At 50.0% G+C, this 17,956-nt stretch overlaps 1 protein-coding gene across 1 annotated transcript in view; it reads right to left on the bottom strand.

Moving 5' to 3' along the window:
• Positions 1-17,956, bottom strand: part of COL15A1 (collagen type XV alpha 1 chain) — a 109,941-nt gene that overhangs the window by 19,327 nt on the left and 72,658 nt on the right. The window contains exons 16-29 of the mRNA XM_025919598.2: positions 15,550-15,585; positions 14,989-15,129; positions 14,716-14,784; positions 13,853-13,888; positions 13,664-13,747; positions 12,080-12,145; positions 10,077-10,112; positions 7,461-7,523; positions 5,124-5,192; positions 4,978-5,013; positions 2,300-2,353; positions 2,139-2,198; positions 653-721; positions 489-530 (exon numbers count right to left, since the gene is read on the bottom strand). Coding sequence (XP_025775383.1) covers positions 489-530; positions 653-721; positions 2,139-2,198; positions 2,300-2,353; positions 4,978-5,013; positions 5,124-5,192; positions 7,461-7,523; positions 10,077-10,112; positions 12,080-12,145; positions 13,664-13,747; positions 13,853-13,888; positions 14,716-14,784; positions 14,989-15,129; positions 15,550-15,585 — 861 coding nt within the window. The remainder of the gene's footprint in view (positions 1-488; positions 531-652; positions 722-2,138; positions 2,199-2,299; positions 2,354-4,977; positions 5,014-5,123; positions 5,193-7,460; positions 7,524-10,076; positions 10,113-12,079; positions 12,146-13,663; positions 13,748-13,852; positions 13,889-14,715; positions 14,785-14,988; positions 15,130-15,549; positions 15,586-17,956) is intronic.

Raw genomic sequence — 17,956 nt, 5'->3', positions numbered from 1 at the left:
ACTATAAAGTGGGAGGGAGAGTCCTTCCTCTCCTCTCAGCGTTGTATGCTGTTCAACATACCAGATGGGAAGGGACAGCACACATTCACTTACAGGTTTTAGCCAAAAGTTCCTAACGCAAAGAACACTGATTGGAATTGCTTTATTTTCCCATCTGTATTTTTAAGGGGGTTATTTTACTTCTTACTATTTGCTCCAAACGTGAAGCTAATGTGGTTATAATAACAAAAGACATTGCTTTTTGATTGCATTAAAAGAAACACTCTGCCAGTGTGTGCACCTTTTAGAAGATCCAGTATGTGTCACTGCCATGGTCTGTTATCTGGGAGTTTCTAGCGACCTACTTAAGGGTCTATATGTAAGTGATAGGAGACATCAAAGAGAACACTGATGGACTGAAGGGCTTCAACACAAAGACGGATCATCTTCTCTGAGTCGCTTTCTATGCCAACATCTGCTCCTCAGGGCAGTGACTGTATACTACTTACCGGCGTTTTGCAGTGTGGCCGGACTGGTATTGGGAAGACAGCCTGCAGGAAGTGAGAACAAGAGAAGTGAGGCCATCAGGACGCCTGACTCCAGCTTAGGCCAGTCTGGGGCCTACTCCCCAGTGGCCCCTGAAGGTCTCCCTCCCCCGCCCTACGCAGCTTACTCCTTTGATGTTGATCACAGCTCCAGGGGGTCCAGGGGGCCCTGGAGGACCAGGTAAGCCAGGTGGGCCCTGAAGGGAGAAAAAGGCCATTCCTGAGTTGAGGTTATTGTGAGTGCAGGGCAGCTGCGGGATACTTCCTCCAGGAACGGGGAAAGAAGACCCTCTAAAGTCGCCTACTTCTCCCACAGGGAGGCCTGACACTTGGAAACAGCACGTCAACATCCATGACCCCGTTGCATCTTTACGGCCACCCATGGAAGAGGCAGAGGAGCAAGCACTATCTCTGGTTTACGAATGGAGACAGAGGCCAAGAGAGGGGAAGTGACCTGCTCAAAGCCACAGAGCTGGAACCTAGATTCTGCCTCCCAGAGAAGGGCTCAGCCAACACGGAGCCCACCACCTCTATAGCAGCACATCCCTGCTATGGAGGGGCAGGTGGCGTGGGGACCGGAGGGTCCCTCACCTGATACGGTACCTCAGAGAGTGCCTCATAAATGCAAAAATAAATGCAAAACTCTTGTTCACTAGCAGCATTCTTTTCTTTTCTTTTCTTTTTTTTAATGTTTATTTATTTTAAGACAGGGAGTGTGTGAGTGGGAGAGGAGCAGAGAGAGAGAATCCCAAGCTTGCTCCACAGACTGGCATTATTGTCAAAGCCAGGTCAGCCGGCCTTAATGCCATGCAATGTCTTTTCCTCCAAGCCAGGATCTCAAGCAGGACCTTGCAGCAGGACGGGTGAGGCTCTGACCACAGGTATGAGGAGTCCGGCCCGCTTGGAAGCTGCACGGATCCTCCTAAGTGAAGGCACGAGTGCCTGCTTTACCTAGTAGCCGCAGCATGCTTGAGGAGTGTGAGCCAGTCCTCACTTGCCTGTCTGATTTCTGGACATGCAGAGCAGAGACAGGATGGTGCAAACAAAAGTAGACTTTGTAGAGAGTCTGGTACATAGTAGGTGCTCAAGAAACACTGGCGTCCTTATTGTAGACCCTGGACCCTGCTGATGCCCCCAGTGTCTGCCACCTTGTGAGGCTCTGCCTAAGTAGCTGACCTACCTTTGATATGCACTCACAAACATGTGCTGAGCCCCTAGAGGTGTGATATCCCTGGGACCGTGTACAGCGGGAAGATGGGGTATTACCCCAGGGTCAGGAGCCTGGGATGTGAGACCAGATTTCCTGAGCATACCCAGATCTCTCTCCCACCCTTCCTCTTGGGTCGGGACAAGGAAGCTTATGTTCCACTAAGGAGCTTTCAGTGGCAGAGACCCTCCTGAGAGTGGGCTGGAGGACAGGGATGGGCTGGAGGATCTTTGGAAGTGGCAATGGAGGAAGGAGACAAACATTCCTGAAGATTCTGTCTGCAAGCCCCACTCACTGGACACGGTACTCTCTTAGCCTCCCTCCCCCCCACCCCCACCCCCATGGACACTGGACTCAGGGCTCTGTCCCAGGTAGTGGGGGACTGGGGCACTGGTCATCTCACTCACCGGCATCATGACCCCTCGGTCTCCCTTGGCGCCCTTGAGGCCATTCAGTCCCGGACGACCCTGCAACCCACAGGAGATGCCTTAGTAAACCCACTGACCGCCAGCTGGCCCAGCCCACGCGTCCTCCCCTCACATCCAGTCTGAGGAACAGCGACACCTACGGGTCGTCCGGGGAGGCCAAACTCTCCTTTGTGTCCTGGTGGTCCTTTGGGCCCCTAGAGGCAAAACAAGTATCAGATTAGGAAAGAAGAGAAAGTCAAGGGCCAGGGCGATGAGGGGCACTGGCCTGCCTTCATGGGCAGTGGTGAGGATGAATCACTGGGCAAGGAGGAGGGAGGACAACAGGCAATTATGAAGTATGCACCTGCCTGGAACCTTGACTCCCAACCTCTCTGCTCTCAGCTGGGACCACCGATTCAACCCCTTTGCACCCCATGGCCTCCTGCAGGCTGTACCCCACCCAAGACTCTGGACCCCACCCTCTCAGTCAGGGCTAAGGAAGGAGCAAGAGGCAGTAGCTCAGGGCCACAGCCCCCTAGTAGCTGGGTACTGGGGTAGCTTAGAAGACGGACCTCTGCCCTAGGTCTTATGTCCCAGTCGGAATAACGCAGCCCTGCCTCGCCTCTCATGCTAGCCCAGACTAAGAACCTGCTCCAGGATTTGGCTCCTGCCTTGCTCCCACCTGTCTCTCAGGACCAGAGTCTTGGCCTGGCACCTCAATTCTTCAGATGAGCCTTTGACCTGTGGACCCTTATTCATTCCAGTGCTGGCTTTCTATGTCTTCATGCTTCTAGAGCCACTGCCCTGTTCCACTCTCCTGCAGGAACCCTTATGCCTTCTGGCATCCAGGATATGTACAATGCACACTACCTCTTCCCAGAATACCCTCTGCCTCCAGTCTATACTTTCCTACTTCTGTAGCTGGGTCTGCCCCATCCTCCCAGGGGAATGACTAGTTTAAGCCTGGGGTCTCCAAGTCCCTTCTTCCTGCTGACATTAACAGATATAGCCATGCCCTGGAAAATGGCAAATAAAGCTGAGTTAAAATGGGCTCTGTATGTAAAGTACCCAGCCCACAATAGTCCTAAAGATAGAAAAGCAAAAACAGAAGGAGTAACAGGGCACGGGCCACTTGGTGGTATATTCTAGTGCAGAGCTCTTCTCAAACGTCAGTGTGCCCAGGCGCCACCTGGGATCTTGTCACAATGCAGACCCAGCAGGTCCAGGGTGCGGCCTAAGGCTCTGCATTTCTAACAAGCTCCCAGGTGATGCTGATGATGCTGATCCAGGAGCCACGAGTAACAAGGCTCTAGGGAGCTTGTAAAGGCGCTGTAAGCTATACCAGTCATGAGGGCCACAAGTAGCCCATATGACATCATCATACGAAGGAGAAGAAGGTCTCCCATGCTGTCTGAGCCTGGCAAGCTGTGCACACACTGGGCTTTGGTAGGAACAAGTGACATGGCCATCTGAAGCGGCGTGCTGGCCACCATTGCTAACTCCTGGAATATTTCCATGGTACTGGATGTTGGTAAGTGATTCACCAGTGGTTAACACCATACTCCCCCAGTCTGTCTTAGCCCACGGTTTCTCCTCTGCAGGGCACCCATTCTGCCCGACTGAAGGGGCCAAAGGCCTCGGAAGGTCCTTTGAGGGATGCAACTTGGAGGTTATGGGCCATTCGTCAAGGACATGTGTCTGTGAGTTCCCTTCTCCTCAGGCCTGAGGTCCAGCTTCAACCAAACAAACCCCATGTACAAATCTCCAGGCCAAAATGCTTTAGAAGAAATGTTTACTGGGGACAGTGGGGAAAACCTGGATACAGACTCCAAAAGACTTGGCTCAAATCCCCAGTGTACCACTTACAAGCTGTGTGACAGCGGGCAAGCTATTCACTCTCTTTGACCTCCGTTTCCTGGTCTATAAACTGGGAATTCTGATACCTCTTAGAGCAGTGAGTCTGACATGAGATGGTCTGTGTGAAGTATCAGGACAGCGTCTGACCCACAGTGGACATTTTACACCTGAATTTTGTTGTTGTTGTTGTTCTTGGGGAGGACTCTATGACAGAGAGGTTTACAGTTCATTCTTGAGAGAACTGGGAACTTAAAAACCATTCAGCAGCCCAAATGGGTTACAGATTCCTAGAGCAAGTAAGCCAAGAAGGGCCCTATCATATCATCTAGTACTAACTTGATACCTTTAACTGTACCTCTGCCCTCTGTAAGATGGGAAAACAGAAGTCCAGACAGAAATGGACTTGCCCAAGGCCTCATAGACACTACGTCCAAGAAACAAGAGAGACTTTCTGGGGTTCCTCTGAGGGGTTCCTTGGGCAATGGCAATCTTCAGCTAGCAAGCATGTGGTATACCTGCAAGTGGTCGGCACCAGTCGATTCTCCTCTCCTTCCTTGACACACAGCTAACCTACACTTCTGAGTTCTGGCCAGTGGAATGTGCTAAAAGTGATGTTCATCATCCTTCATGACCTCTTTCCCCTCCCCAGCCTCAGCCTGCGGAGCTGGAAGATGCCAGTGTGGCTTGGGAAACCACCGGATGGCAGAGTCCCAGGATAAAAGTATCCTGGGTCCCTGAATCACTGCTTGGGGGTAGATGCCCACCTAGGAACAACGACCATGGGCTTGGCAAGAGTGAGAAGCTGCTTCTGTGCTAACCCACTGAGATTTTCACTGGACTACAATTAGCATACCCTAATCCACACACATTTGCCATACCCTTGCTATTTTCACAACTTGACAACTCAATCTAACGGAGCCAAAGTATGAGAAATGCTTCAAGCCCCCCAGTCCAGCCCCAGCTGAGAGATGGTCTGGCTTACCATTGGTCCAGGGGCTCCATGCACACCAGGTTCACCCTAAAGCAGGGAGATACGAACTCGTCATTCAGAGGAACACAGTCGGTGCCAGGAGCAAACATGGGGCGTTGAAGCGGATGTGTGCCTTCAGGGTCTGGTGACATGATTACCTTTCTCCCCTGTAGCCGTTCCAGAGGAATGTCCCCGGTGAGGATGGCACCTGGCTCTCCCTTCTCTCCCTGCAATTCAGAGAACCTTTCAATGAAATCGGGTCTCTTCCTCACGGCCTCATCCAGAGGCTCCCTTGGGCCCGTGGTCCTGCAGCCCTGATCCCGTACCTGCAGCCCCGCTGATCGGACATGACCTGTCCCTGGAGAACAAACTGCAGGGGCCTCCTACCTGAACACTCGCTCTCTGGGTTACTCCCTCAACACACAAGTCCAGGTGGGCGTCCTGCAAGCCTCAAGGGCTCCCACACTGATGGATCTACATCCTCACCCCCCGACCCTCCAGGAACCAGCCTGACAAGGTCCTCCCCACCTCTTACTACACAGCACCCCTCTGAGAAGCTCTGGCTCCTAATTTACTTGGTGGGTTGCCTCCCTAACAATCCTTATTCTCGTTAAAACGCCTACAATTGGGAAAGAGACAAAAATATGAACACTAGAGGCCTCTCTCAACACAGAGGCCTCGTGTCTCCATGTGGAACTCTGTCCCCAGACTCCGGGATCCTGTGCAAACCTGAGCAGACAAAGCTATCTCAGATGCCGGGGAACTGGGGAGATGGGTAGCCAGGTGGCCAATCTTGCCCTAGATCCCGTCCTCAGCAGAGCCATCTACTTATCCCAGGAGGCTTCCTAGAAGATATATGTGCACAGAGAAGGCCAGGTGGAGGGACCTTCCATATCACTCTAACACTCTGGCTCCAAACTTCAGCGCTGGCCCCTGAGGTGCTAGGCTGGACCCCAGTAAAGTCCCCCTTCAACGGGGCCAGAAGCAGCCGGGACAGCAGTGCCAAAGCAAGCAGAGCGGCCTCTTCCCTCCATCCCCCTGAGCCCACACCTCATATTTGGATCTTACCACTGCACTGGCGAGGAAAGGCAGTCCTGAGCACGGCAGCAGTAAGAAGGACAAGCACAGAAGCATTAGAGGCAGAGCGAGAGAAAGTGCGTTTGCTGCGAGGGCTGGAGCAGAGCTGGCTGGGCGCCCATCCCAGTTTTCAAGGTGGTAGGAAATTAGCGGTGGCGACAGCACGTAGGTCCCTCTAAAAACAGTGTTTAAAGCAAGAGCCACTCTGGTTCGACCAGGCCTCCTCCCAAGCCACAGTGGCGGCTTGTCAAAGGCCCAAGGCAGCAAAAAGCATCCCAAGACATCACCCCACATGGTGCCAAATGCAGACCCCTTTGCCCAGCCTTTGAACTCCCTACGCCCTAAAATTATGGTCCAACAGACACTGGAACCTCTGCTGGGGGGCCAGTGTGGAATGGTGGGGGGAGAACAAAAAGACAGAAGCTTAATGCGCCCTCCTTTTGGAGACATACCCACCCTCTGTGCCTCTCAAGGAAGGATCAGGGGTTTCTGCTATTGGCCTTGCATAGACCACCGTTACAGCAACGGCCATGCTTTCTGTTGGCTAACTGCATGTCTGTTCCTCATGTCTTACTTCTATATCCCTAGTGCCTCCTATAGGAACCCGGCTGGCACATCCTTAGGAATGGATATAAGATGGATGAGTACACAAATGGATAGATGAATTCGTGACCCAATCCAGAGTCTTTGCAATCTGTGTGTGGATGTTACTCTCCCCCTTATCTATAAAAACCAACCAGGAAGTTAATTCTAAGAGGCAAATATGGAAGGATAGAAAGGTCCGTTCCGTGTCTTGGGAGTTCCCAGGATATTCTTTGCATGCTAAATACTTATTCCAAAGATTTTGGACCAAGACTGCCATCCAAATGCAGAATGCTCAACTTATAACTTCTAAATACTAGCATCTGTTGTACTGATTAATTTTATGTTCCTTTATCCAATAAATGTCTTGGTGCCATTTGTGCACCGGATCCTATGCTAAGTACTGGGACCATAGAGAAGAAACTGGCATGTGGCCCTGCCCTCAGGGAGCACACACTCTAATGGGGGTGCCCAACAGGTCGCTAGATAAAGCATGGCACATGGGACTATGATGAGAATCAATGTCCCCACCATGACCCACCTTCACCTTGGAGGGCCACTTAGATCATAAAAGTTAACAGCTGTGGAGTGGCTGCTACTAAATATGGAGTTTCTTTTTGGCACGAAAATGTTCAAGAATTGGGAAGTGGTGATGGCTGTACAACCTTGTGAATATACTAAAAATCACTGAACTCTACAATTTAAAGGAATGGATTTTGCGGCATGTGAACTATATCTCAGAAAACTTTTTTAAAGTTAAAAGCTACTTTCAGCCAATTTGAAATATTTAGCAAATTCTGGAGCATGATCCCACTAAATACCTGGGTCCCTCTTACCTGTTCTCCTTTTACTCCTGGAAATCCAGGCACACCGGTGTCACCTTTCGGTCCACGAGGGCCCTGAAAGGAATCATCGGAAGGTATTTTGTTGTTTGTTAAGATTAAAATGCTTTAGGGGTGCCTGGGCGGCTCAGTCGGTTAAGTGTCCGACTCTTGGTTTCGGCTCAGGTCATCTCACGGTTCATGAGTTCAAGCCTTGCATCAGGCTCTGCACTGACAGCATGGAGCCTGCTTTGGATTCTCTCTCTCTCTCTCTCTCTCTCTCTGCCCCTCCCCAGCTCTCTCTCTTTCTCAAAATAAATAAATAAACTTAAAAAAAAAAAAAAAGAGCTTCTGCTGCTGCTAGGAAGAAGTCACAACTAGCCATGATGTTTTCTTAATTTTAAGTGATGCAAGAATTGTGGTATGGTGGAAAGACGACAGCACTGAGCACTAGGAGGCCTAGAGGCCCCTGCCTCTGAACTTTGGCTTCCTCTGAGGGGCCCTACTGAGACAGCCTGGTCCTGCTGCCTCTGCTCACCCCATGGGTCCTCCTGGCCACCCCGTGGCCTACCTCCACCCACCGTTCATCGCCTGGGACTCCCACTTCCCGTCTGGCTCCCCACCACATATGGCATGGGATCCAAACGTCCCAGCCTGACACTCAAACCCATCCCAGCCAGCCTCAGCACCTCATCCCCTGCTCCCCATCACACACCCAGGTGAGCCTTTCCCCTTATCCTCTCTGCCCTGCCCACTGCCTCCGCGCTTCTGCCCACGCCCTTCCCGCTGCGGAATGCCCAGCCACCCCTCTGCGGAGCCAAGCTCTGCACACCCGGCCAGAGGTGACCTCTTCTCAACTCCAACACTATATACCTGTGACAGTGACTCACAGCCAGATGTCTGCCCCAAAAAGGTGTTTCACACTTTACTGCCATGTAGCTTTTCACAAGTCCCTGTGCAGTCTTGTGGGTTAAAGGGGGAGTTACCCACTAGAGCAGTGGCTTTCAAATATTTGTTATTGTTACTTTTTAGCAATGAAACTCTTTTCATTCCTTTTTTTTTTTTTCAAGTAAAGACTTGAATGAAAGCTCAATATATAAAATATGTCAGATGGAGCTTCTTTATTGCAGGTTGGTGGCCTGGAATCCCACTTTGTGGCCCCCTCTTTACTCCCTAAAGTGGCCCTGGGGGCTCCCGCGGGAACACAGCCCTACTCATATAGAAGAAAACGTGTTCTGGAACATGCCCCTGGTTCGGAGCAGCCAAGCCAGGGCCGGAGCTCAGAGGTCTGGCCTCTCCTCCTCTTAACAAAAGAGGTGTTCTCCATGACTGCCACTCTCTCTCCTGTTCCTGAGATCTAGTTCACACATATTGCCAGTGTCATGACAGGATATGCTCCTTTTGCAAAATGTAGAAAGTTCAGGGGCACCTGTGTGGCTCAGTCCATTAGGTGTTCGACTTCAGCTCAGGTCATGATCTCGCAGTTCATGGGCTGGAGCCCCAAGTCGGGCTCGTGCTGACAGCTCAGAGCCTGGAGCCTGGGTTCTGTGTCTCCCTCTCTCTCTGCCCCTCCCCTGCTTGCTCTCTCTCTCTCTCTCTCTCTCTCAAAAATGAACATTAAAAAAAATTAAAAAAAACAAAATGTAAAAAGCTCAGAAAAACAGAAAGAAACAGAAAGAGAAATCACTTATATTCCATCATCAAGAACAAATTTCTGTCACAGTTTTGTTAAATCTCCTTCATTTGCCTGGAGGCAACGCATACGCTGTTGGCATTAGGACATTTCAGATCTGGAGCGTCTTGGAGAAATTGTGCAGATTTCACGCTGGAGCCTTGAGCGTAAGCACAAGCTCACACTTTTAGACAAAACTGATCACTTTCTATACAGAAATGCATATTCACCTTCCACGGTGGAAGCCACAATAGTGTGCACACAGACTATTAATTGTTGGGCTTCTAGTCTGTGATTGCTCCCCCTCATCCCCCACTGCTCCCATCCTCTCTCTTTAGGACACTGATCTGCAGGGACTGTATACTTGACTCATCCCCTCACATTCATAGGCAGCCAACCACTGGCTCTGGTTTCTGCTGGTACCAGGAGAGAGATTAAGACCCAACCTCCACAAGCTGTTCACAGTACAATCGAGAAAAAAAGACAAGGGTGTGAATAACTTATTAAGGGCAGAAAAGAATCACAGCAGAGGTGAAAATAAAGCCTATGGGACTCAAAGGAGGAAAGGATGGGGCACCTGGGTGGTTCAGTCAGTTAAGCATCCTGACTCTTAGTTTCAACTCAGGTTCTGATCTCAAGGTTTCATGAGTTCAAGCCCTGCATCGGGCTCCACGCTGACAGTGTGGAGCCTGCTTGGGATTCTCTGTCTCCCTTTCTCTCTGCCCCTTTCCCACTCACGCTCTGTCTCTTTTAAATAAACTTTAAAAAATAAAAAAAAAAATTAAAAAATAAAAAAAAAAAAAAAGGAGGAAAGGATCGCTCCAGGTGAGGGTCAACCAGGGCAGGTTACATGAACAAGATGGTGTCATAGAGAAGGAGGAGAATGGCATTCCAGGTGGAAGGCACAGAATGAACACAGCCCCAGGGCACAGAGGGAAGATGGCTACTGTGGTACTTACTGGAAATCCCGGCAGCCCAGGTATGCCCTCCGGACCCTGTGACATACCAAAGATAAAATAGGCTGGTTAGCAGCAGCATTTCCAGAGCCAGCAGGAATGCTGTGCCTCAGGGGCCCACCCCCTCCCAGCAGCTCCCAAAGACCCAAGCACGTTCCCACGGTGGAGGGTGTCTCACGATCCATGTTGCAGACAAGGATGTTGAGGCCCAAGAGGGGAAGGGACCGTGCAGAGTCACGCGGCTGGTTAGTGACGGAGTCAGAAACTGTGCCCAGGAGCCCAGAGCCCCCACTGCCACCCCACCCCCATGCAGGACTCTGCATTTGAAGGGTCTGCCTTCTCCTCTGTGAAATCACTTGATACATGTTCTTGGAGAAGCAGCCCCTAATTTCTGAGGCGTGGGCCCAAAGGGTGTGCCGAGGTATTTGGGGGTGGAAGACTCAGTGCTTCTCCCTCAGAGAAGAACAAACAGACAGTGTGTGGTTCACTCCACATTGGCCGGGACTCTTCTTCCTGCCGGCCCAGGTACCCACATGCTCATTAAATGTCTGACTTTGGCAGAATACATAGAGAGACAGACAACTGGAGAGCAACACGTTTCTCAACCCACTGTATATACAGTGGGGTGGGGAAGCAGAAGGGTGACAGCTGGGACTTGAGTCCCCTCAGGGAGGGATGGGCCTCTGAGTAGGAAAATTCTTCCTACTCAGGCCCTTCATTAGGAACGAAAAGGATCCTTGGATTTGCTAAAGGAAGGACGGGGATTGGCAGGGAAGGCAGATTCTAGGGGTGCGGGGAGGGAGAAGGGATGGGGCAGACAAGCCCCAGGGACTCTTAGGACAGAGATGCCGAATCTTTGATTTTAGAGGGTATTTTCCTTTAGTAATAACCCGCCTAATAACCCCAAACCTCTAATTGTTTGGGAAATACCAAGACCCTTTGTGAGATGACTTTTTCTTGAGAGCTGGTTTGCTTTAGGGGTTAACTATTGGGGTATTTTGAGTGATTTTACAGAAATCAAGGAAAAGAAGCCCCATTGGCTGTAGTAAAGAGACGGCAGAAGTACCCACCAACAGTGGTCCCTCAGCATAACAGGCTGGCTCTAGAAGAACGTCCCAGATATCTGCAGAAGCCTTGGGGGGAGTGCCAAGTTCTCCCCAGGACATGGATGCTGGGGGTGGAGGCCAACCTCATGAGGGACCAGAGGGGTGGGTGGGCTGCCCAGCTGTGGAAGTATAAGCCTCAATCTGCATGTGGGCTTGCACTAAGTGCTGCCATTTGCAAAGCAGATTCACATCCACCAACCTCTTACGAGCTGCCCTAAAGGCTGCTGAGGCAGTGTCAGAGGACAGGCTCAGAGGCTCAGAGTGGTGTGTGGACATGGGCTGGAACCCCAGGGCTCCTAAGACCACAGCTCTTTCCTCTCTTTCCGGCTGTCACCAGCAGATGCTAGGAGGTGCAACGGGGATTTATGGCACAGGCTGCAGGAAGGAGCTTCCTTCCTTTTAGGTCTCCTTATGCCATAGGCCGACTCTGCAGACTTGCAGAGATACTGCAGCTTTGCTAAGTGGTCCCGATCTCTAACAGGGGGCTGGAAAGACCAAAGCAGGTCATGTTCTCTCCTTGTGTGCTGGTTTTCCCATTAGCACAAGGCTAGGTCTCCCTAGGCTCTTCCTGATCTAGGAGATGAGATCATGCAAATAAAAGCAAGCCAAAGGCATCCCACAGACGTCAATCGGTTTGTTACTTAGGATTCTTTGCTCTCCATGACACATACTTCTGATACATGAGACTGGAAGCTTCGACTGCATTGGACACAAAACTTCCCGAGTGATCAAATTAATGTGATAGCAACTTCTCAGAAAATGCAAAGTTCTTTTTTCCATTCTATTCTGACATATTCTAGCTCCATGCTTCAGGAACTAAAAAGATGCCAAACCAACCCAGCTTAGTTTCAGCAGGGTATCTGGGAAGGACTTCACTCTAGGGCAGCTGTGGATACACACCGGAGGCCCAATGAGCTCAGGGATATCCGAGAGATTCAGGAACCCATGGGTGATGTTAACCAAAGACTGAAAAGAGAGAAAACAGACAATGAGACAGAGGGTAGCACATTCCACTTTGTTCCTGGCAGGGAGTCTTTAACGGAAGTCACCCCAGCACCGCAGAGCAGAGGCAAACACAACACCCTAAACTCACTGCCAGCACATCCATCCCCTCCCCACCCCTTATGAAACAGCGCTGAGCTGCTGTAGACTTTCTTCTTTCAATTAACCTTAAAACTGCACCATCCATGGGGTGTCTGGGTGGCTCAGTCGGTCAAGCGTCTGACTTTGGCTCGGGTCATGATCTCACGGTTCGTGAGGTCGAGCCCCACGTTGGGCTCTGTGCGGACAGCTCAGAGTCTGGAGCCTGCTTCGGATTCTGTGTCTCCCTCTCCCTCTCTGCCCCTCCCCTGCTTGCACTCTGTCTCTGTCTCTCTCTCTCTCTCTCAAAAATAAATAAACATTGAAAAAAATTTTTTAATAAAAATAAAAAAATTGCACCATCTATGAATGTCTTCTCTTTTAAAATTTTAAACACACACACACATATTTTTAAAGCATATATTTCCATATACATCTCCATAGAAAGCATGCAGCGTTGACAGTGTGTGTGTCTGTGTGCCTATTTTACGTCAACGGCATCAGGCTGAACGTAGAATTCTTCAACTTGCTTCTTCCAACAATGGATCATGGATGTCTTTCCACATGGAACTGGGGGGTATGGACACTTTTGTTTTAATGGATTGCTGAAGAGTGGTCTAAAGGGGCCTTGTAACTTACACTGCTACCAAAGCATATGAGACTCACTATTTCACCACACCCTTACCCACCCTGGATATTTGTAATCACTTTTTTTTTTTTTTTTAACTGTAGGCATCCTTTTTCACCCAGTTATTTGGGATTTTTCTGTCTCTCTGTCATCTACCAGCATGGCATCACTTGTCTCAGAAGAGCCACAGTTTTTCACCAGTGTGATGCTCTAACATGAAGGGGACCTTGCTCTGCTCCCTGCCCACACCCCAGCCTTCTCTACAGTTTTCCACCACTCTCTACACCCTCCACACCCATCAGCCTCCTGTGCCTTGGATTCACTCACGTTTTCCTATTCTGTGCTGTGGCTCAGAGTGTGCCTGCCAGCTGAATTCTGGAAGTCCTGTCCTTTGTGCCTACCTGGTAAGATCCTTCTCAGCTCCTAAGTCCCTGCTCAAAGGCACCTCCTCCAGAAAGGCTTCCTTAATTTCACATACCCCAAAACATCTTTCCTCACTCTTCCCCCACTTATGTTCCTCTGCCTCTCTGTCACAGCCATTTCTTGACTGCAGATGCTGCCAATAAGAGGAGTATTCTGGAAATGCTGTGTGAGAGAACCGTGGTACTGGGGCAGGAGCAGACACAAGGGGTGTGCTGGTAGGTGGAAATGCCAATGCCAGATGCCAGCTACATGCCCTCTGTGTAACCACCATCCCTGAAGTTGTGGACAACTTTCTCTCCCCTTTAGCGAAGGCAGAAAATACATAGTCATGCTCCAAGCTGGCTGGTACTCACACTGGACAAGACCTCGATGCGCCCTGGTGGCCCCCTGGGCCCAGGGGGTCCCACAATGCTGGCTCCATCCATCCCTCTGTCACCCTGGATACAACAGTGATAGTGGAAAAAAATTCATTGTACATGGATAATGCTCCTAGAAGCTGGCTGGAAATTTCTCCCACCCCCGCCTCAGATCTGTGACCTCACCTTGGGCCCCTGGTCTCCTTTTTCTCCTTTGGGACCCTGGTAAAACAAACAAACAACAAACGAACAAACAAACAAACAAACACATTCTTTGGTTTTCTTCTCTTCACTTTGTTTACTCCTCATCTATCCTCACATCTTGCCATCTCTCCCTCAGCTCCCACACGGATTTTGCCCCAGATAAGGGGAGCAAAAGATGTGGGGCAAATCCCCCTTCCAGAATCAGAAGGAAGAACACCCACGGAGGCTCTCTCCTAGCATGGGGTGAGTGTCCTCGTAACCCTGACTCTCAGAGCCCTCTGCATCTGGAGGGTAGGGAAGGTCTAATTTAACCGCAGAGAGGGCTATGCTGCTTGTCCCTTCGAGGCTCTGTTTCTGCTGGGCTGGCGTGCTTAGCTCTGGGTCCCATTTGACAAACATAATGAGATCTGGGGGTTGGTCCTCTTGAGAGCAGGAAATCATTGCAGAAGAGGGACAACATCTCCCCAGGGTTGGACGCAGTGGGAAGGGGCACTTGTTGGGAGCACAGGGTTCTGAAATGAGGCAGCAGGTAGGAGGCAATGAAGCAGACATGCTTGATGGTAAGGGACTAGAGAGAGAGAGGGAAAGAGAGAGAAAGAGAGAGAGAGAGATAAAGATGACTTTCAAGTTTTCCCCTATGATGTTTTGTGCAAAACTCCTGTTTTGCTCCTTAAAGAAACAGGTTGTAAAGAGCACCCTATCTCCCCGCTGCATGGCTGGAAGCTGGAGGTGCAGAGAGGGTGAGTTACCAAAAGGAACAGGGCCACGGCGGCAACCCACAGCTTCCCCACTCCAGCAGGACAATATGACAATCCTCAAAATGAACGTTTCAAAACTCAACCTACGCTTGAAACCGCTGGTCCAGAGATCCTGGGTTCATGCAACAGCCTGATGCTTCCAGACCCTTCGGTATCCTAGAGGAGGAGGAAGAATGAGAATTTCACATCCAATTCCAGAGCACATGCGTGTGCCAGGTGTGGAGCTGGGACCTGGAGCTGGCTGGGCCCAGTGGGGAGTCACACACAGCCTCTGCCCTCGGACCCGCATTCTCTTAGCTGGTTTTTCCAACAGCCCCTAGCGCCCATTGTTCTTTAACCACAAAAAGGGTGGGGGAGTACCTCAAATCCAAGTCCCATTGCACATCCAGGGCCTGGGGGCCCTGGGGGTCCAGGAGGCCCTGGAGGTCCCATGACCCCAGGAGCGCCAACTTGTCCGTTTTTCCCCGGAGGTCCTGGTAAGCCTCTGCTGCCAGGGTCACCCTGTAAGGAAGAGGACGGGCTGATTGTGCAGCCCTGGGGTCGCTGGTAAAAGGAGTAACACGCACGCCTGAGTTGGGAAATCGTTCTTTGAACTAAATGAGGTCGGTGGATTTTCTGATGGGCACTGCTTCCGGGTACAGAAACCACGGTCTTGCTGACACTTGGAGACAAGCAGATGCGCTCCTGTGCGCGTGTTTGTGCGGAGGGAGGGCGTGGGAAAGGAGCAGGTGGTTTCCCCCTCCCTCTCTAGTGGGTCTGCGGTCCCAGAACAGTTCCTGAGATGTGTTTCTCTCTGCGAACACATCTGAGAGATGTGTTTCTCTCCCCGATGCTTATATACTCAGCAGTCCAATTATAGTAAACCCAGAGAAAGGGGAAGAATAAGAAAGCTTTCTCTTTTTCTTTCTTTCTTTTTTTTACCTTTTCACCGGCTGACCCATTAGGCCCTCTTGCTCCCTGAGGGGGAAAAAAAAAAAGCAAGAAAAAGGCCCAATTAATATATATTTCAGTAGGTATATTCCAAAGAAAATGCAGAATTAGAGGCTCTCGAGTAACAGGTTATTAGATGAGCTGACTTGAAAAATCCATTTTTCAACTCTTAGCTCATTACCTACCTTAAGAGTAAAAAGGAGAAGTTGGAGATTAACCAGGGAGAGACTGCAGAAGAAGAATTCCCTTGGAGAATTATCTGTGTACTGGCGGGTCCCTTACCCCACCCCTCCCATGTTGGAAATAAAGAGATAGGTCTGCTACTTGAGGCCAAGAAAGGGACTTCAAAAACTTGATATGTATTCCCTAGACTTTTGGAGAATTGTGAACTGGTGACTGTCTTTCTTCCGGAAATATCTAAAGACAAAAGGCTGGCTGGAGTGGCCCCAGAATGGGGTTGGGGAGTGTTTCTCTAAAGCAGGTTACATGTATACCCCTAATGGGGGCCACAAAATAGGTTTTCTGGGGGGTAACATGTGGGTCCCACAGAATGGAGCCGGCTGTGAGCTCTGAGCAGAGGGCAGAACCAACGGTAACTGGTGGCCAGGAGTGGTCAACCACAGGAGATATGGCCCTACATCAGGGGACTGTGGTTGGGGGCCTCCAATGGGAGAAACTCTGAGGACTCACCAAAGGAGTCAGGAAAACATCCTGATACCTGATTATGATGTACCCACCATCTAAGGCTGTGCCCTTCCCCAGTCCCCTCTTATTCTAGGTTGGATTGCCCTTCCAATATCAAATCCATAGGAAGGACAAAGTGGCTAGTTCCAAAATAACATGCTCAAAAATAAGACGGTGAATGACACTGAATCTGAAAATAGTGAGGAATACCAAAAGGAAAATACAGAAAGCTGAAGCCACAGACTTCAGTAGTGGAGAGAAAGCACAGGGGAAAAAGTATCCTGCAGAAGTAGCAGTGGAAGCGAGGGGCAGGGTGTGGTGCTGATGGGCAGATAGGTCGAAATTCCGGAGCAGGAAAGCCAGCCAGCCCTGCCCATTCCCCCTCACCTCCCAGCCCCCACTCCTAGAACAATAAGAGCTGTTTACTGGAGCCAGGGCATCGGGCAGAGCCCCGAGTGGCTAGGGAATCCTGGGAGATCCAGGGCTACCCCAAACTCCTAAGACCAGCTGCTGAGGTGCCCTGACTGATGGCACACCCCACTGCCCCCATCCTGAAACCCACTGAAACCTGCAAGCCTCAGAAGTAGCCACTGCCCAACTCCCCAACAATCTGTATGAACAGAGGCAGAAAACAGACCAAAGAGAGATTCCAACTTTGAAAGCAAACACACGAGGAAGAAACAACACATATCAGAGGGAGAGCAACACTATCAAAGAGAGGCATACAAAAATAAAAACTAAAATAAATAAAATAAAATAAAATAAAAATAAACATTTAAGAAAGACAGGCAGCAGTGCTGGCAATAGAATGTATGCCCAAGGAAGGAGCGTGAAGAACACAACCTTATTAGGACTTTAAGCGTACAATACATATTCTCAGGGAGAAAAGGGAGGCTATTACAGCCATGAAACATGGACAAATTATTATGAAATGAGCACAATGCTTATATGAAAGAATGAATCAGAGACCTTAGAAATAAAAATACATGAACTGTTGAAAGGAAGCCATCTGTAAGGGCTGAATAACAAGAGATGCGCCTTGTCACAATCAGGCTGCAGTCGCCCAGGGCATTAGCAGGTGCAGGGAGGGGAAGGGGTGCTTCGGCAAAGGAAGCAGTGGTGGCTGGGCTCAGAGGCTTCTCTGCCTGCCCGCTTGACCCAGGAGAAACTACCTGTGACCATTTACCATGGGCAGAAACAAAAACAATCGGGTTCCAGTTTTGCTGCCTAATCTGGAGGCTGCGGTTTCTGCGCCTGCATTTCTTGGGCGTGACCAGCCGTGCCATCATCTGCTGCCTGTCGCAATCTGTCCTTGAAGGAAGTGCCAACCGTATGCACCTTTCCAGTAACAAGTCAAATCACAGTCAGGGAAATTGTGAGAGAGAAGTTAAATTAGCTTCATCTCTTGACTTCTGGACTCTATTCTCTGAAAACCTTATTGTTGCGTTGCCAGCTGAGCCTGTTAAAGAAAATTATGTTTGGAAAGTGAAAAACTGTCTTTTTTTAAATTGCCTTCCCAGCTCTTCAAATTAAGAGTATGTCTTGTAGCAGTTTCAGAGGAAGTCTAGAAGATATTTTGGACCTTGAGTTACCAGTTTCAGAAGCAGATGATTTTATCCAGCTTGTACATGCAAAAAGGTAGTATTTAGACCCATTCCATTGGCTCACAGATTTGGTGGCCACCATTTTGAAATCTGAGCAGATCAGCTTGGGG

The sequence above is a fragment of the Puma concolor genome, chromosome D4, assembly GCF_028749965.1.
Source record: "Puma concolor isolate L17-30 chromosome D4, mPumCon1.1.hap2, whole genome shotgun sequence".
Lineage (NCBI taxonomy): Eukaryota > Metazoa > Chordata > Mammalia > Carnivora > Felidae > Puma > Puma concolor.
The sequence above is the reverse complement of the archived record's forward strand: the minus strand, read 5'-3'. Positions and strand labels throughout refer to the sequence as shown.